Raw genomic sequence first — 20,143 nt, 5'->3', positions numbered from 1 at the left:
GCTCAGTAACTATTTAAATATATAATGATGTTCACTGCTAAGTAATTGAAGTTCTGGCTACCATTACGTACTACTGTTCCTGGGAAAAATGTATAAGTATTCACACCTTGAAATCTTTGGCTATTAAATTGTATGTACTATGATAGTAGTATTTACAACTATGACTAATGGAGCATGCAGAAGGTACCCATATTATATATATATTTATAGATAATTTGACATAACACTAGAATGATTTGTTTTTGTTTGATCTCCCTTTCCAGTATAACACTATCGCTTATGGGGAGGAAATTAAAATTAGATTTAATTAAAGTGACCACTTTTAATACTAAACTCTCTTTTCTCTCACTAAGGAAACTAAATTGTTTTTCAAATCCGTCATCACCTTTATATCAAAGCTTACTCAAAACTCTACTGTACTCACACTGTACCTAAGTTAAATCAGTTAAATAAGTATGAGGAGCAAATGAGATTTCATCTTCACTAATAAACCTGAACCAGTGGAGTGGACAGACATTTCTCAGTCCCTTATGGTGCCTTTCATCAAGAAGTTAGACGTGATTTTAGTGGCTGTAGCATTCTGAATCTTCTTTGTGTAAGAGTTGAGTTTAGAAATAATGCCAATGTGCTATTGTGTCATGTAGGGCAGTACTAGGGGGAAGAACGTATTGGTGCCTGACACGCACTAAGCCCTGTGGCAGCAAAATCATATAAGACAATGATTTTGCTTCTTGAAATTATAGTCAGATGTGAAATTTTCTTGAATAATTGATAAATTGGAAATCATCAGAAAAGTATGTTGTCTAGGGGTGTCAAGGAATTCTATGAGACAACCATAATATTTTCAAGAGCTTTATGGAAATCATCAAACACTGTATACTATATGTGAGAAAGGATAGTTTAGCAGCAGAAGCACTACAAAACAAAACATTCAGTTCTTCATTATGTAGGAAATGCATTGATTGTAAATCCTTAATAGATACTTCTTCAAGTCTTGCTGTTTATTACTTTAGTCTTAAATTCTCACTCTATGCAAATTGTGTATTATACTATAGTGCACATCCAAGGTTAGTATTGCTTTGATTTAGTGTATCAAAGCAGAGTAACAATAATTTTTGATAAAATTTATTTTCAAAAACTGTTTTCTTTAAAATCAAGTTTGGAATTTAAAAAAATAAGCTTAATGATTAATATGATATTTCATGTACAAATTCACTAATATTTCTCCAAACATCCATTCTGCTTTATAGGAATAAAAATGAAAGAATGGTGCTTACCACATTCTACCTGCAGGCCAACACGAGAAGGGCACCACTGGGGACCTATCCAAAGGAAATTAACATTCAATTGTCAGGAAAAATGTAAAATAAATTCACAAATTTAATAATTCCCATTTTAGGACAGATTTGAATTACAGAATAAACAAAATGACAATATGGTATCAAACATACTGGCTAACTTTGACAGGTTAACTTTACCATTGATCAGCTGTGGTAAAGCATAAAAGAAAATATGCTTTGAGAATTGCGATTTTCTGCTTTTTTCAGGGTTTGATGCCGTGATAGAGTGGGTTAGTGTATCACTTGGGATACTCATAGCCTATTTCTCAGTATATGGGATCAAAGCACATGTCTGCTTGCAACGTAGCCTCATGTTAATAAACACGGAACCAGCAGAAGATGGTATAAATATTTGAATTCTGGTCACCCATGAGGAACAGCAGGATGGGAACCCACATTCTTGCTTTTGGCTTGACCCACACCCAGCTTCTGTGAGCTTTTGGCCAGTGAATGAGCAGACAAAAGTTCTATCTTGTCTCCTAACATTCTGCCTTCAGATAAAGAAGCAAATCGTCCTTAAAAATAAAGTAGGGGCCCTGGCATGGTAGCCTAGCAGCAGAAGTCCTCACCTTGCAGATGCCGGGATCCCATAAGGGCATTGGTTTATGTCCCAGCTACTCCACTTCCCGGCCATCTCCCTGCTTATGGTCTGGGAAAGCAGTTGTGCATGACCCAAAGTCGTGGCACCTGCACCCGCATGGGAGACCTGGAAGATGCTCCTGGCTTAAGATTGGCTTAGCTCCTGCCGTTGCGGCCACTTGGCGAGTGAATCTTCGCATGAAAGATCTTCATCTATGTTTCTGCTCCTCTCTGTATATCTGTATATACATTTATCTGTATATCATTTTAGATAATATTTTAGATGTCTTTAATACGGTAAATGCCAAAGCAAAGTGATTCTTATTCCAAACAAATCAGACTGTCTATGAGCTATGAGTGAATAATGGCATTTTTGCTGTTTTGTTACTTGAGAGGATTATTTGTAAGAATGAAGTTAGACAACTGCAACAGAGCTCCAGGAATATGGAAAGCATCTGATGTCATCCAAGACATTTGAACTTCATTTGAGTAAATACTATGTTATTCTCAAAAAGACCTGAATTTCTTTCTTTGGCAAATTGGAAGTGTTCTTACCACTTTGTATTAGCATCCTGTATAAGGGATGTCCTGTTATAATTCAAAAACATTTATTTAAATGAGCTAAATTTCACCAACAACCTATTGAAAATTACCAAATAATAGAAATGAATATATAATCTTTTACAATACTGTATCCTCATTTTAATGATAAAAACTTTGTTTAAATGATATATATGTACATGAACAATCAGGCATCAAATAAACAGAAAGGTACTAAAATAATGGAACCTAACTAAATATGCACAAAAAGTGCAGAATAATTTAAAGTTATTTAATGGCGTTAAAATATGAAGGATAGATGTCAAATAATCGCTAAATACTTGAATAAAAAAATCACAACTGAAAATCAGAAGGCCCTTGCCTTATCAAAGAAAACTTAATGATATCAATGCTACAATAAACTTAAAGTAAGGTCATAAAATCATATAAAAGAAACATTTCATTCAAAAGAGAAAAACTCCAGTTCACAAAATCAACTCCATTTAATCAAAAATGACTTTCTAAAATGACCCCCAAGAAACTTCATTGAAAAACAATTATGGGCATTATAGTAAGTACATTTTTAAGGTCAAATTATGAGCATGACAGTAAGTACATTTTAAGGCCACCCATGCACTAATTTTAAAGTATAACAATGAACCAAGACTGTAATGTGAGCAAATTAAAGGAACTACATGCATGAAATAAAATAAAGGAATTGATTTCCTGGAAAATAATGATAATAGAATCTTTGTCCTTAATGAAACCAAATCAAAGTTTCATCAATGCATTTACTCTCAAAGATAACAGATAAGAGGACAATCACAGAAAATGTCAAATATTATTGCTCTTAAAACCTTGTTTTTCATGAAATCACTCTGAATGAAACATTGTAGTTTTTTAAAAAGAGATTTAAGAGATAATGAAAACAATTTCCAAAGACCTGAAAAAATGCTGAGAGGAATCTACACAGGATTATTCAAAAGTGCAGCCTCAGGGTTAATTGGTAGGAAGAAGATTTTGTGCATAGTGAGAATTACATTAAAATTAAAAATAGAAAATAATTGGTTGCCTCTAATGCATGTGTGTAAAGTGTATATGAAAAGGATAATGGAGCATAGATTCCCATATTTGATGTAAGATGAGCTTCAACTTTAAGGCTATATGTCCTTTACAAAAAGTATCCTAAACTGTTTGATAATTAATGCTCAAAAATATTTCCTTTATTTCTCTCATCTTAATAATATACATTCAACATTGACTAAAGTATATTATATCGAAAATAAATGGCTGATGAGATTAGCATGTGCGAAGATACTTTTATGTATAGAATATTCATATCTAAATAAAATATGCACATGAGGATTCATATATTTTACCAAAGGAAAAAATCTTTTGCAGTTTTGCTTCATACAAACTGCTAACCTTGACTCCACATGCCTTCTCAGAATTCTCCAATTGACTTCTTTGCACCATTGGTGTGTCATTTCCAAAAACTTCCTTAGCATAAAAATCCATTTCAAAACAGCCCTTTGATGTCTTACTTTAATATAAACTAATTTATCTCAAAATATATTCTTGCAACTATAATTTTACTCATCTCTTCAGATATTATGGGGAGAATAATGTCTTGTCAATTTAATAGTTGTGTTTGAAAACTTCAAAGTACATTTCACTGAAAAGCTTTACAATTGATTTCAGATAAACCAGCCTGTCGAAAGATACGCTCAACTACCAACTTCATTCTTTCTTTAGTTTTTAATGCTTTTATTAATATGAAGATAACAGATTTTATACATTCTGTAGATATAATTCCAAGGAGACAATCACAGATTCTTCACACTCCTGTTCCCTGTAATTCTCTTCCTGCTCCGTCTTTTCCTCCTCAGTTTTTGCAGACATAATGCTAATCCACTCTGTATTAAAAAATATATTTCTCTATTAATCACAATATTCAACAAGTGAAGAGTAGAAACATCACAGTTTCACAATAATATGAATAAGGGCTACAAAATCAGTCATATCCACAAATTAATATTTCATTCTATGCATCTTATTCATTCTTACCACCATGTATCAGAGATAGCATATGACATTTGCCCATTGAGGCTAGCCTATGTCTTTAAAGATAATGGTTTCCAGTTGCATATATTTTGTTGCAAAGATATAGATTATTTTCTTGACTGCATAGTATTCCACAGCAGATCTACACCACATTTAACCAGCCGTCAACTGATAAACATCTGAGTTGATTTCCTATCAAGGGTGTAGGTAATTAAGACACAACAAGCCTGAACTCTTTCATAGGCAATTTCATCACTTGAAAACATAAGGAAAGCTTTCTCCCTCTTAAAAGAATCAGAAAAATTGACACATACATTTTAAAGGGTAAATTTAGTCTTAAAGGAAAACAATTTACAGAATTACGAGAATATATATGTTATGAACAATGAGGGACATTTCCTTTCCCCTTCATTTGTCATAGATATATCCAAATTAGCATATTCAAAAGTGACTGTTTCAGATCACTTCAGTAGCTTCTGCTTTGGTCCGTTTCTTAGCTTCCTCAAAATCAGTGTTAGGTGTGGAACACACAGATGATTAATAACTGCTCACTTTTCCCCTAAGAAAGAGCTATCAGAAAACAAGATGTATCCTCATTGTATTTATATAAATGAGGTGTAAGAAACAATTTAGGCAACAAAATTGCAATAAAATATTTAGATTTTGATTGTGGAGGAAGTTACCATTTTAGCATTCATTTCTTCCAAACTATATAGATTATCCAAAAGTATTTCACATTTATTTTAAAATAGAAAAGTGATCACAACTCTAGTAGAGTAAGGCTACAAATTAACACAAGCACTATAGTCAACCAATAACAAAACAAAAAATTATACTTAAGCATAGCAATAAATTCTTAAAATTTTCCCTGTTATTTTCCTAGGACATTTCAACATTTTCCCAAGGTTAGAAGAGTACTTTAGAAATTCTTCCCAGTTATTTTTAATAGAATCTTTCCCAGAACTGAGAAGCCTAAATTACTCAAATGGTGAATCATTCACACATGTCAGGATTCAGAGACAAGCCAGAAAAAATTTTAAGCATTACTCATAATGCATAGATTACAATTAACGTTTTGCAAGAACCAGATTTTTTTGTGGTATATATTTTGCTCTGTAAACAGAACTATTATTTCTAAAGACAGAGACAGAAAGAAAAAAATTGGGAGAGACACAGAGAGAGTGTATTTTAACACACATAGGATGCTATTGTAATTGATTTGATATATGCTTTGCCTGTAAATGGTAGCTAAAATACCTGGAAGTTTTTATCTTTCTACACATCCTACTCCTTTCAGTAGCATTTATTATCACTACGAGGCATAGACATTGCAAGTAGATGAGAAGTAGCTTCTTATGGTCTGACTACCTCTCATGTCCTCAAGTATCATGTTGATGAAGAAAATAGCAGCAAAATCACGTGTATCTTATCTCTACACTTGATGCAAACAGCTCCGTACCACAGATCTATTATGTATGATGTCTCCTTTCAGAAAAGATGTCCAGATGCAGGTGGCAAATTAAAGATCTTTGTGTGTCTCAAAAAATTATTAAATTTCAAAATTTATATTTATAGTATTTTAATATGAGCACAAACTATCTGGCATATAAAGATAAACCATGCATGACTACTTATCTTAAGGAAATTGAAGTGCAACAGTAAGGAGAGCTCATAAGATGTGATTGAAAAATAATATGAAAAGAGACAGAGAAAAGGAAAAAAAGAAAAATAATATGAAAGTGCTTGGATAGTACTAAGTCAAAATTAAGCTGAATACAATTAATATATACAGGATCAGAATAATTTAGATAGCTCCATACTTCAGTTTGATACCTAAGATAGAAATGAATGGATAAGATGTAAGAATACATCCGTTTGTGAAAATGAAACCTAAGGTAAGCTAAGTGTGATGCAAAAAATTGTTGCAATTCATGCATCAATAAATATTCAAAAACTTCATGGAGATGTTTGTTATAAGGATGATATGCAGCATAGATGTAGAAACAACATAGTGCAGTAAGATGCTCCAGAGATCATCTCCTTGCAGAGGTGACAATTTTTACAATTACTCACACCGTACATAAACCATCTTTTTAAGAGCTAAGGAATCCAGGAGAAAGAGTGTAGTGTGTGGCTTTAGTAAACTACAGAAAATGCAGGGAGGGAACTTCTGTGTCATTCTCTCAGAATTTCAAAAATGTAGGTCTGTAATTGCCACATAAAAAATCAAGAGGGATTTAAACCTAACTTTTAGACTTGAAAAGCTGCTATTTTCATACAGTGCTCTCAGAAGAAGCCTGTAGCCAATTCTTTCTGAAATATCAACTGCATATTTGGGAGACATACAGTATTTTTAATCTTTTACTTATTTCATTATCATTTTATGATACAGTTCCACAGGCTCCTGGGATTTCCCTTATCCCCTCATCAATTCCTTCCCCCTCCGAGTTCCCCTGTATCAATACTACAGTTCTTCATACGCAGTCATATATCCATCATTGTGGGCATGGACAATGGCAGAGAGTCCAGCATCCTATTGTCAAGATATAGTAATCAGTTTTATTGGAAGTCCATCTTTGTCTGGAAGTAGAGACGCATACTGCATTGTATCCACACACATCTGGATATGTTAGTCTCCATTTCACAATTATTGTACATCCCCTTAAATGAAAAGCCACAATACAAAATCAACAATAGGAGGAAAAATAGAAATTTACAATGCCATGAAGTTAAATAGCATGTTACTAGATATGAGAGTTTCCATTACACAGCTACTATACATCCACTTAAATGAAGAGCCACAAAACAAAATTAACAATGAGAAAATAAATCAGCACCATGAAACTAAATAACATGCTGCTGAATGACTAATGTGTCACTGAAGAATTGTAGAAGAAAATCAAGAATCTGTGAGATTAATTGGCACTCCTTTATATGTCAGATTTTTTTCATGTGCACATTTAAGGATCTTTTTCTTATGTTCAATTGAATAAAGCTTGATTATCATGTGTCGTGGTGAAGATCGCTTTTGATCAAGCCTGTTGGGAGTTCTGTGCCCCTTCTGGAGCTTGTTTCCCAATTCTTTCTCTAGATTAGGGAAATTTTCCATTATTATTTCATTAAACATATCTGTAAAACCAGTTTCTTTTCTGCACCTTCTGGGACTACCATAACTCTTATAATTGGCATATTAATAGTGTCTTTCAATCCTTGAATACCTTTTTTGGCCTGATCCAGCTCTGCTTCCAACTTTTTGTTTGCTTCCCCGTGGTGACAGAAAATATCATCTAATTCTCAGATTCTTTCTTCTGCTTGCTTCATTTCTATTTTGGAGGCTCTCCACTGTACTTTTAATTTGCTTCACTATATTATTCATTTCTAATGTATCAGCTTTCATTTGATTTATTTCCAGTGTGACATATTCCTTAAATTCCTTGAATGCCTGCTTTACATGCTTCTCATTGTTGAGAAGAAGCTTTATAACAAGTGTTTTGAATTCTGTATCTCCCGTTTTCTCGATGTCTTCTTCAGTGAACTCTGAGATTGGCAAAGCGCTTTTCTCCTTTGCAGAAGAGTCTTCAGTAATCTTCATTTTGCCTTTGTCTTTCTTTCTTTCTTTCTTTTTCTTTTTTTTTTTTTTTTTTTTTTGCTCTTGATCATTGTACTTCTGGTTAGTAAAGTCTTCTCTTTGGGGCAGATTTCTAAGCTGTGTCACCCACAGGTCTACAGTTCGATTTTACTTCTTGCAATTGGTACATGGCTCTTTGTTTTCATTCAGTTGTGCCACTGCTTCCAACAAGTTCCTGGTCTGGGTTCTTATGTTAGATTTACACCATGGTCTCCATAGCCCCAGCTCCTGGCTATCCAATCTCTACCACCTGTAATATCATGCTGAGCTGCGCTATTGTGTGTGCAACCTTTCCCCCACTTCCAGTTGGAGCAGCTCCCAGGATTAGGGAGACACCAGGTGTCCTGTATAGCTAGGTTGTTGGTGGGGCTGATCTTGCTAGAAACTGTTAGTCATTAGATCTGAGGGCCACAAGGAACTATTTTGACCCATATGATCCCATTGTCGATATTATTTTCCTATGGGACCAGTGCGATCCACTGACATATATTATTAATGTGGTCTCCGGTGCCAAAACAATACTACATTGAGTAAACACATTGAGATGTGTTCCATCTATAGATGAAATTTTGCCCCTAAATGACATAAGCTAAAGATAACAGGCAAATTACTCTATACAGTTTCTGGAATGAAAGAAAACTGGATTAAATCATTGAGAGTATTAAAAAAATGGTTTTATCCAATGAATATAATAAAGTTTCAAAAAGTGATCAGGCATCAGATGTAGATATCAACCTAAGCAACACTAAAAATGTAAGGTAGATTTAAAAATCTAAAGTGGACCGTAGCATCCAGTGGATTCTGGAGAGATTTCATCATGATTGGAGTGGCGGGATTGAGAGTAGTTCAAGACTGTTGAACTATCAAAACCTCTTGAGAACTTCATGGCTTTGTATATTTCGATTTTTCTTCCTGTTGTTGATTTTGTAGTTTGGTTTTTCCACTTTCAACCACATTGTCACAAATGACCATCTTAATGTATCAAGTTATTCCATTTTGTACACATGTCACTTTTTGAGTTCTGTATCTCTATTCTGTTCCCCAAGTCTAAATAACATTTGGACAAATAACCTAATTTATGACAGATGATTTCCTGCAATAGTGAAGTATCATAAGTAATGCAGTTAAAACTATGTTCTCATTTTTCAAGTCAGTTTAGAGAGCATTCTATTGTGTTGTATTTCATTCGTTTCCAAAACGAACAAAAAAATTCCTAGGGAGATGAGAATACTACACTACATCACTACAAGTTTCCATATATCACTTTGTTTTCCATTACCCCTCACACAATCCTTCCATAATCCTGACATGAATGTAGGTGCCAAATGAAAGCAGGGGGGAGGGTAACTGTAGCCTGGTATCTCACTTTGGCATCAATACTCCTGATACCTGATCTTGAAAGTTGGATTCCTATCAGCAAGATCATCCTTTTATGAAGATAAGGAATGTGCAGTTACTTTTCATGTTCTGTTGACTACTTCTCAGGGAATTCTAGTTGTCACCCTACTGTTCCATATTCAAATATAAATAGAAAATAAATGATTTTTACTAAAAATAGATTGGCAGCTACCATTTGCTGCATCTATAATTCAGCACTTATTGAAGCTCAAATATCATGAGTGCAACCATCTAGATTCTTAGTGATGACAAAAATTCTCCAAGGTGCATCAACATGTCATAAAGCATGAATAAGAATAAACTTGACATTACACAACAGAGTTTTAATGCTCTGTCATAATGAGAAACAAAATTCTGAAGAGAGAATCAACTTCACTTTTTGCCAGAATTATTATTTATGACAATCTTTTTACATCAATTTTGACAGGAAAATGGTCACACGTTTAACTATTTGACATCCCAATCATTTGTAATCAATCCTTTATTATACACGTAAATAAAGTTCTGACCTCATGTACGAACATCCAAAGACATGAGCAGACACAGTGTGAAGAGGTTTGCTTTCAGTGCCTGGGAGAGTTATATGCATTATTTAATTTTATTTTTGTTTATATTGAATTCACCGGAAAATACAAGTTTAAGTAAGAATTACAATTGCAGTAAAGGCCTTTCATTGAGACATATAAGAGAACACAGGACAAAATTTCATTATTGTCTATATAATTTAACTGAATTTAAAATTAGGAAGCATTAAAGAGATATTATAAGAAATTTTTAGGGACCAAGCATGCAGCATACTGTTGCCTGTGAAGTCAACATATTTGGGCACTGGCTTATAGACTGGCTGCTCTACTTAAGATTCAGCTTCTTACTAACATACCATAAAAAGTATCAGAAAATAATCCACATTTAGGCCCCTGTATTCAAAATGGTGGTGCTCATAGAATTGCTGGCTCCTGGATTCAACCAGATTCAGCCTTAGCCATCGGGGAATCAAGGAAAATCTAAAAAGTGTTATGTCTCTCATTTTCTCACTCTCTCATTCTTGCTCCCTCTGTGTATCACTCCATTTGGATAGCACTGACTTTTCAGTAAGTAAGTTTTTAAGAGAAACAATATTTTAATAAAATACTAATTTGAGATTAAATATACGTATTTCACTGCAGGATGAGATAAATTTGAAATGTTTTCTTCTTGAAACTTTACTTTTTACTTTCAGTTATTAGTTTTACTCTGGTAGTAATACACAATTTAGTTTTTTGTATTGTTTTATATTTACTTTGTAAAACCTACAAAATAAATACAAAATACCTAGGTGAACTATACAATAGTACTGCAATAACATTTTATGCTTTGAATGAATGATATAAAGTGAAAGAGATAATTTTGAAAAAGAAAAACCTAAGAGAGTCAGTTAAAATCAAAACGTTATGTTACTGTATAAATAAATAATTACTAAAAATAAATCATTGAGCCTTCATACAGTTACTAAAACTAATAATACTACTGTCATATTTTATAGATTTAGTGAATACCAGTAAAAATAGACATGACATCCTCTCAGATCTAGACAAAATGAGACTATAATTCTTGTGTAAAAACAGGACAGCCTAAATAACTAACGCAATATTTTAAAAAGCGGCAAAATAAAGCTGGGATAACATGGCACCAGACTTCAGGTTGTCCTACAGAGCAGTTGTAATCAAAATAGCCAGGTCCTTGCAAGAATCAGAGCTGAAGATCAATACAGCAAGCCAGAAATCCACAGACTGAATCCACACACCTACAACCATACAATTTTTTTGTCAACTAAACTTTAATCAACCCAGGGAGAAATGATAGTATCTTCAACAAATGGTGCTGGGAAAAATGGATCTCCATGTGCAAAATTATGAAACAAGCGCCTTACCTTACACCTGAGACAAAAAGCAATAAACAATGGATGAATCAAGGATCTGAAGCTATGATGGGAAACCATCAAGTTACTGCAGGAAAATATCAGGGCACACAGCAAAGTCTAAGTGCAGGCTAAGACTTATCCCAAGGACACAAGTGATTAAAAAAATGAACAAGTAGATTACAGTTGTCAAAAGAACAAATTCAAACGACTAAGGAATGTATGAAAAAAATACTAGACATTCCTAGACATAAGTGAAATGCAGTTACAAGCCACGATTTAGATAGCAGCTGGTCCATGTCAGAATGGCAATTACCCAGAAGACCGAAAGGAACAAATGCCGACTTGAGGAAGAGGAGAAAGGGGGATCTTACAGACTGTTGGCAGGCATACAAAGGAGCACAGTTGCTGTGGAAAACAGCACACAGATCTCTTCAAAACTAGACATAGACTTGCACTGTATACCATAAGACACTAGCACTCCATGAGACACCTGCTTCATTGTGTTTATAGAACCATATTTTATAACAGCCAAAATATAGAATCATCAGGTTGTCCATCATCAGATGACTGGATAGAAAAAATGTAGTATTTATATATAATAGAATTTTTTTCAGCTGTGCCAATAATGGAATTCTACAATTTACATCAAAATAGAGATGACTGGAAACCATTAATCCAGACACAGAAAGACAAATACTACATGTAATGAAAGGAGGTAAGATTTAAATAAATACATACATATTTATGTATGAGACTCTTTAAAATCCTATAAAATACAAAGGAGATGGGCACTAAAAAAAAGATAAAACACAATGTACCAGGCTCACTCAGTTCTGCCACACAACACTTACATGACTCTCCCATATCGAACTCTAGCTGAGGTCTGCTGTTCTCCCTCACATACTCACAAGGGCCTTCTTTTTAATATCAGTTCTCAGCATTCAATATCCAATGATCATATTATAAAACATGGCTACTATAAACACAAATAAGTCCTGACATTTTCAGCAAAACAAATCTGGGAGCTGTTAAATTAAGTAATGTGTACATAGAAAGACATACAAGCATGTTCTCTCTTCTACAGCAAATTTACAAAAAACGTTGATCTAAACTGGACAAAAGGAAATGGTTGATCTGAAGAAAAGGAAATGATGCATGGAGTAGCGAGTACCAAAACATAGTAGGATCGAATTGTCAAGTTCTGGGACTCACAATACAGCGTACCGGGTACTGTTCACAACCATTTGTTACATACTCTGTAAAGACCCGGAAGGCAGGGCCAGTGGACTCCAAAGGCATTCACAAACACAGCAAAGCAGATGGAGAGCCTCATTGCCTGGCCTAATCACTCACTTCTTTATTCATGTGTTGCAATGTTGCATCACACCCACAAAAAGGTACAACTACTACATGAAAGTCAAAACTTTGTTTACATAGTTTAAAAAATAGAAAAGAAAGTATCAACTTTAAGTATGCCAAATAGTAATGCTTCTAAATAAATCATAACAATTATTGATGAGGTGAATTCAGCTCCTAATAAAATTAAATATACTGAATACTCAATTTTTATGTGAGAGAAATCTGACCAGTACAAACACTTGTAATTTAATTTTTGCTTTATGTTTTGCTTAAACATATGGAAAGACTTCATATAAGTTAATGTCTGATTTATAGCAAGTTTTGGTATGAAATGAAGGAAGTCCAAATATGACTAGAAACAGATTCATCAAAATGTTTAAAACTATTTTAAATAAAGAATCAATTACAGTTACATGAAACTATGATTAATAGTGTTCCTGAGGTAATGAATAAGACATTGGTCTCATACAATTATTTCAGCATATTAAACTCATTATTAGATAAAAGCCACTTTCAAGCATCCCGTAAACAAAAAATTCTAAACACAGATAAAACTTACATGCTTTGTGAAATTTTTGTTTAATATCGTGAATAGTGGCTGCTTGCGTCACCTGAAAGAGAAACAAAGCAGAAGATTGTCAATTTGTTTTTCTATGCTTGTTTTACATGCTTTAATATATTTAAGGCACAAGTTATTAGAAAGTAATAATCCGTCTATCACTTCCCTTCTCTGATTTTCACAAACCTCAAATTTATAAAAATCACCAACATTGTAAACTTTGTTGATGTATTTGTATATTTAGCGGTACTTGTGTTACGGGATGAGTTCATCCAAATTTCATATCTAATGCGTTCTCTTTAACTTTATACAAATATCTTATTCTGTTTTCAAAATGCGAGAGGCTTTTAATTAATATAACTAAATGCACAAGAAATTAAAAAACAAACATGCTAGGAATGTGTAATGGGACTGATATATACAATAGTAAAAAAACATTTACTACACAAAATATTTGACAAAAATTGTATAAAACATCCAAAATAATGTAAATCAAATCTCAAATATTAAAAATACACTAAAATGTATGTGAGGTTTTGTTTTATATTCTTAAATGTGTAATGGTTTGACAAAATAGTTGATCCAATTCAAAATTATGTTTCAAGAAAGAATTTAAGAAGCTTTTATGCATTTAAACAGGACAATTTTATTAATTATTATTTTATTTTTATTGCAAAGTCAGATATATACAGAGAGGAGGAGAGACAGAAAGAAATATCTTTTGTCCAATGATTCACTCCCCAAGTGACCACAATGTCCCGTGCTGTACCGATCCAAAGCCAGGAGCCAGAAACTTCCTCCAGGTCTCCCATGTGGGTGCAGGATCCCAAAGCATTGGGCCGTCCTCGACTGCTTTCCCAGGCCACACGCAGGGAATTGGATGGGAAGTGGGGCTACTGGGATTAGAACTGGCGCCAATATGGGATCCCAGCACGTTTAAGGTGAGGACTTTAGCTGCTAGGCCACCACACCAGGCCCTAAACAGGACAATTATTTAGTCTATTAGTTCTATTTAGGCACATGAAGTCAAATTTTAAACGTTTTTGTTTGTTTTATGTAGCATTAGAGAGAAACAGAGACAGAGCGATGTTATATGCCCTGGTTCACTCTCCAAATGTCCTTAACAGCTGGGGCTAGGCCAACTTAAACCAGGACCCTAGAACTCCCACTCTTATGGCAGAGCCCCAAATATTCTAGCCTCTTTCTGTTACTTTACAAGACACACTAGTAAAAGGAGCTGGGTTGTAAATGGAACCGCACGAGGTGAACCTGTGTTCTTATAGCAATGTCACCGTCAGAGGGTTAGCTCCTGTGGAACAAGTGCTGGCTTCCCATCAGAGCATATTTTGATATCTTGCTCTGTTCCTCTTAAAATTACCATATGGGCCCAGCACTATAGCCTAGTTTCTAATCCTCTCCTTGCATGTGCAAGGATCCTGTATGTCCTGGCTGCTCCACTTCATATCCAGCTCCTGCCCAGGGATTGGGAAAGCAGTAGAGAACAGCCTAAAGCACTGGGACCCTGTGGGAGACCCAGAGGAGTCTCCTGGCTGCTGGCTCTGCAGTTGCGGCCACTTGGGGAGTGAATCAGCACACAGAAGATCTTTCTGTTTCTCCTTCTCTCTGTAAGTCTACTTTTCCAATAAAAATTAATAAATTAAAAAAATTTATTAAAAAAATTGATAAATTACTTCTGAGTCCCTTTGCTGGCTTCTGGAAAATTCAAACATCATTCAAAACGCATGTTATTATAAAGAAAATATAGTCATTTTCTCTGAATATACATTGAGTATCGATAAAGTGTTATGAGCTAAATACACATATGCATGCATGTTTGATATTCAATTTTCTGACTGGCTATTTTACAAGTGTTGAGTAAAAATGCAGGAAAGGTTCACAAGTGATGATCACTTGGGTAGTTCTTAATATTACTGTGGTGTTCAATACTCATTATCAAAAAATGATAACAATATATATACCTATATATTTTACCGGATTCTAGCTCCTGGTCTGCGGCGCCATGACCCAAGTGTACAGTACTATTCAGATCTTTATTTAATTTTTTTTATACAGACTGCTTTTGTTTGGGAAAGCTCTAAAGTTTTAGTTCATTAATATTAATTCCCACTTGTGTTATGCTACAACTGATGAAGTAATCATTAAGTATTCTGTGTGCATAAAGTTTCCACACATTTTAGGATGTTTCTTTTTTTCTGAAATATGAAGTAAGTGAAAAATTACTTAGGCAAGGATTAGGTTTTAACACACTTGCACTTATCTTTTCATTCTGATTTTCACTAATGATCTTGATGTTTCAATTACATTTTAACACTGTGTCTTTAAAAATACTGCTCATGGTTTATCTCAGTACTTAATTCAGGATTTCTGTTTACTGCTTCTTCTCAATGACATGGCCTAAAAACAGGATGCACGTGCCCAAAGAAATAAACATTTGTGAGGGCTCTGACAGTGATGAGACAATAATTTTGAAGATCCATCTTCCTTTAGGTATGACTTGACATTTATGAAGGTAAAAACCATCTTGTGTATAAGCACTGATTGATGAATTGGTGAGTGTCCCAAGGATATAATTTAACATTCCTTTGGATTAGTTTCAAAATGTTGTATGTAGCGTAGTATATAATAAATTTCAAATTAAATTTTCTACTAGTCAAAAACAAAACTAAGAGTGAAAATCTTACATGAAAGGTCAGAGATTAAGGCTGATTAATCTCATGAGCAAAATCTTCAACAAGCACATTTTCATGGAAATCTGTATGCTTTTTTACAAACTAGAAAAAATTAAATGGTATATGCATTTTTTCCTGAAATATTGTTTTAAAAGACTAAAATGATGCTAATTCATTCATCTTTTATTTGTTTAAAATTGTTTTTTTAATCTCCAAAAATTTGTCCTTCTGAAATAATCTTCTGAAAACCTTCAGAAGAAAGAGCTAAGCACTAAATTATTTTGATGTTTGTTCAGTTGGCCCTGAGATTGTGTTCACTCTGTTCTTTCTGTGCTTTTCCTGCTCTTGGAAAGCAGGGGCGAAAAGGGGGCAGCCAAGCTTGGAGAGCCTCCTGATTTTCTAGGGGGTGGCTCAGTGGCCTCAACTGGGAGCTTGCCAAGTTCTGTGCAGAACTGAGTCCTGAAGGTCTTACTACATAATGTAAGGAACATGTCAGCATTTCAATAATCATTCATTTTCCTAAATCACAAAGAAGTTTGCAGATGGTAAACCCCCAAGTCCTCTTCATTACATACTGTTCACTTTTGAGGAAATTAATCTTGGAGTAACCCAGTAGACAAGGCAAATGATGCTCATTAGTTGAACCAAAATTCACTTCTGAGGTTTAACTGATTGCAATGTATACCTGATGAATTGTTGTTCTACTACACTATGTTTAACATGACAAAGTTCTTCTGCATCAAGACAAGTAATTACAGATTTGACTGAGCTCAGCACTAGGAACGTGTGTTTCACAAGTTTCTAAAACTGTTGCATTTTGAATCTGTCTCTAAGCCCCTTAGGAACTCTTAAAAATGGCAGCTGCATGCAAAGTACCGGTGATCCTTCTTGGCGATATGAAAATCAAACATTGAAGAAAACAATAAACACTGTGAAGGAAAGAAGTCTGTCGAGAAGTAAAAATGTAGAGAGAAAACAGAGAAAAGTTAAACTGGATGCATGATTGGAAAATACAGGTAGAAACAAACACACTTGTGCGTACACACACGCTAAAACACAATCCCCGTTAGACTTCATGTCATTGCCAAAAGCTTTAATTCACTTGCTAATATTCCACACACAAGGAGAAGTGGCCTAGAGAATGTAATTGAAGGATTCTAATTCATAAAAATACAAAAGCAACCTCTGAGCATCATTTTGATACCAAGTTAAAATAAAGGTCAGTTGAGTGACTCAGGCCACACGGGATGGAAAGCTTCAACTTAACTTGATTCTACAACAGAATCTTTCTCTGTTTTGTTTTGTTTTTAAGAATGATTCCAAGTTTGTAGCTGTAGTAAACAGAAAGTGCAACGATATTTATTGTTTCCTAACACAGTTTCCTCCAATGTCAACATTTATCTTGCCAAGGGTGAGTATATTACACTCGCAGCTGCACTGACTTATTACACCATCCAGCACCCACAGTTTACATCAAAATCCATCTTGGTGTCATCCGTTCTGAGTTTCAACACATTTATGATGAAATGTGCTCATCCATATAGTATCGCAGAGTTCTTTCACTCCTAGAAATTGTCTTCTCTCCATCTGCTCTTCACCTCCACCGTTTCCTCCACTCAAAGTATCTCTCTCAGAATTGTATACATGGAGAGTTATAAACTAGGCTGTTTTTATTCGGATTGTTTCCCTGCCTTTGAAGGGATTCAGTTGAATCTGTCGATCTGGGTAGGAAGTGGAGCTGCCGGGACAAAGCTGTCAACCACATAGGATCCCTGAGATTTAAGGAGAGGATTTAGTCACTAACCCACAGCATATGTAAATATATCTATGCAAGGTCACAGATTTAAATATTTCTGCAAACATCCTCCTTAATTTATGTATAATTTAGAAGTGTGCTCTTTAAGGATTAAGTATTTTGTTTCAAATTTAAGCTGTCAATTTAACTTCACTGCTGTCTGAGAAGAGACAAGAAATGTTTTCTGTCTTTTCAACTGTATTAACACGTGTAGTATGGTCAAGATGATGTTCAAGCTTTTGAAATTTATATTATGTTTACAAAAGTGAGGATATTAATTCTGTGGTATAATGAATTTTTTTCTCCTGCTAGAATTTTAAAAAATTTTGAATGAATGTTAAAATATAATCATATGTGATAACATACACACAAATTGAAAATGTACATGTTGACACTGTGATTAAAAGCCTAGGCATGAGCTGTTAATCCTATCAATGAAAGCGACGGCAAAAATGTCTGTATATCTTATCAAAGAACGTGGAGTTGGTACTCCGCTTGAGCTCTGGTACCCTGCTAATATTAAATCGGGAGGGCACAGCAGTAATGGCTCAAGTAACTACGTCCTTCTCACCATGTTGGAGGCTTGGATTGAGTTCTCAACTTGGAACCATTGTGAGCATTGAAGGAGGGAACCAGTGGATGGAATGAGCTATTAATCTGCCCGTCTCTTTTTTCCCCTCTCAAATATGTAACTAAGTCACAAATGCAATGCAATATTGTGAAATCTATTTAGAATTGTTTTCTTCACAGATATTTGACATCACTATTCAAAATATTTCCTCTGAAATCAAGCATCAGATATTTTAGTGTACCCAGCATGTGTTCTCTTGGAATGGTTCTTGGACACTGAATTATGTGACAAATTATTTTAGCAGATCATTTCTAATATTTCTCATGATTTCCTTTTTAGGTGATGGTGGTTGAAATTAGACTTTTAATTAGAAATTAGACTTTTAAAGGTTTGGTGTTTCCAAAACAAATGAAAAAGCGTGCCACTTCAAACCTGAAGTTTTGCAAGCTGCAAGTTTTCGTTAGTCTTCTGGAAGTTACTGATTTCTACCGTGATGGGTTTATAGTCTTCAAGCTGCTACAGTGTATTTCTCAGACCTCTCCACTTTCTGTTCCAGGGGACACATAACTAAACACTTCAGATTATTTAAATATGGACATATGATAACAGATGTTCACTGAGATGTTGGGTCTCCTATGGTTAAACTGGATGAACACTAGCAGATGAATTTTAATTTTTTTTCAATCAAAATCAGCCTATGCCACTGTCAAAATTTATAATTATTCAAACTCTTGCTGTTTCTCCAAGGGAATGCCTTTCGGTTATGACAGTTCATGTTTGTCATATTGATTCCAGATGTGGTCCTGTTGTCTGCTTGTCCTGTGGAATATGAGAGGAAGCTGCAGCTGCAGCATCCCAGTAGAAGCTTTAAGAATCACAACTCAGTTCATCATCTCACTGTAGACTTTCCTTGGAAATTAACGGCATTAAGGACAGGAGCTGACCAGTGATTCCTTTCCAGAACAAACAGGTCTGTGTCAAGTAAGGATTCTTCCACACCGAGCATACTGAGAATGTCTTAATGTTTGTATTGTGTATAATTGATGACTTGACATCATTATATAGTTTAGGCTAAAATATATTTGTCCTATTCCATACATATGTATATGTAAAAAGTGTTATATTCTTTTTACTGACTGCATCAAAGCTTTTGATATGAATGAATCACATACTTTATAGCACTGGTAGAAATTTCAAATATATTTTAAAAATGAGAAAGTCATTTCAAACTTGGAATCATGTATTTATAATATGCAAAACTTACTTCTAGTCTTATGTGACACTATTTAACATCTAAAACATGCAAAATGAGTTTCATTGAGAAATAATTAGTGAGAAAAACCAACTGTGAAAAGCTCCTGTTACTCATGAGTTGACATCAAACCACAGAGGCAGAGACTGTAATTATTTCTGCATCATTAGTTCATTGACCTCCTAAGTGCTCCCTCATATTGCAGCTCACTAAAAGTGATGGATTTACTTTTCATATTTAACTGTGCATGTTGCATGTTTGCAGAAAGATTTATCCCTGGAAATTAGATAAGTTTATAATACATTTCATCTTAAGAAAATGTCATCTTCAAGGTGTCTGATTCTGTAAAAGTCTTGGTCATGAAAAAATTTGTAAATCATGAACAAATACATTATACTACTTCGGGAGTCCTGTGTAAAAAGTAAAGAATTATCCGTCTAGGAAGCTGATCTCATTCAGTCCAATAAC

The 20,143-nt window shown here is 34.4% G+C and overlaps 1 protein-coding gene across 1 annotated transcript in view; it reads right to left on the bottom strand.

Moving 5' to 3' along the window:
- Positions 1–20,143, bottom strand: part of TECRL (trans-2,3-enoyl-CoA reductase like) — a 68,464-nt gene that overhangs the window by 31,809 nt on the left and 16,512 nt on the right. The window contains exons 3-4 of the mRNA XM_012928623.2: positions 13,368–13,419; positions 1,278–1,322 (exon numbers count right to left, since the gene is read on the bottom strand). Coding sequence (XP_012784077.2) covers positions 1,278–1,322; positions 13,368–13,419 — 97 coding nt within the window. The remainder of the gene's footprint in view (positions 1–1,277; positions 1,323–13,367; positions 13,420–20,143) is intronic.

Source organism: Ochotona princeps, chromosome 7 (genome assembly GCF_030435755.1).
Source record: "Ochotona princeps isolate mOchPri1 chromosome 7, mOchPri1.hap1, whole genome shotgun sequence".
NCBI lineage: Eukaryota > Metazoa > Chordata > Mammalia > Lagomorpha > Ochotonidae > Ochotona > Ochotona princeps.
Note: the sequence above shows the minus strand (reverse complement) of the source record. Positions and strands in the feature narration are given on the sequence as shown.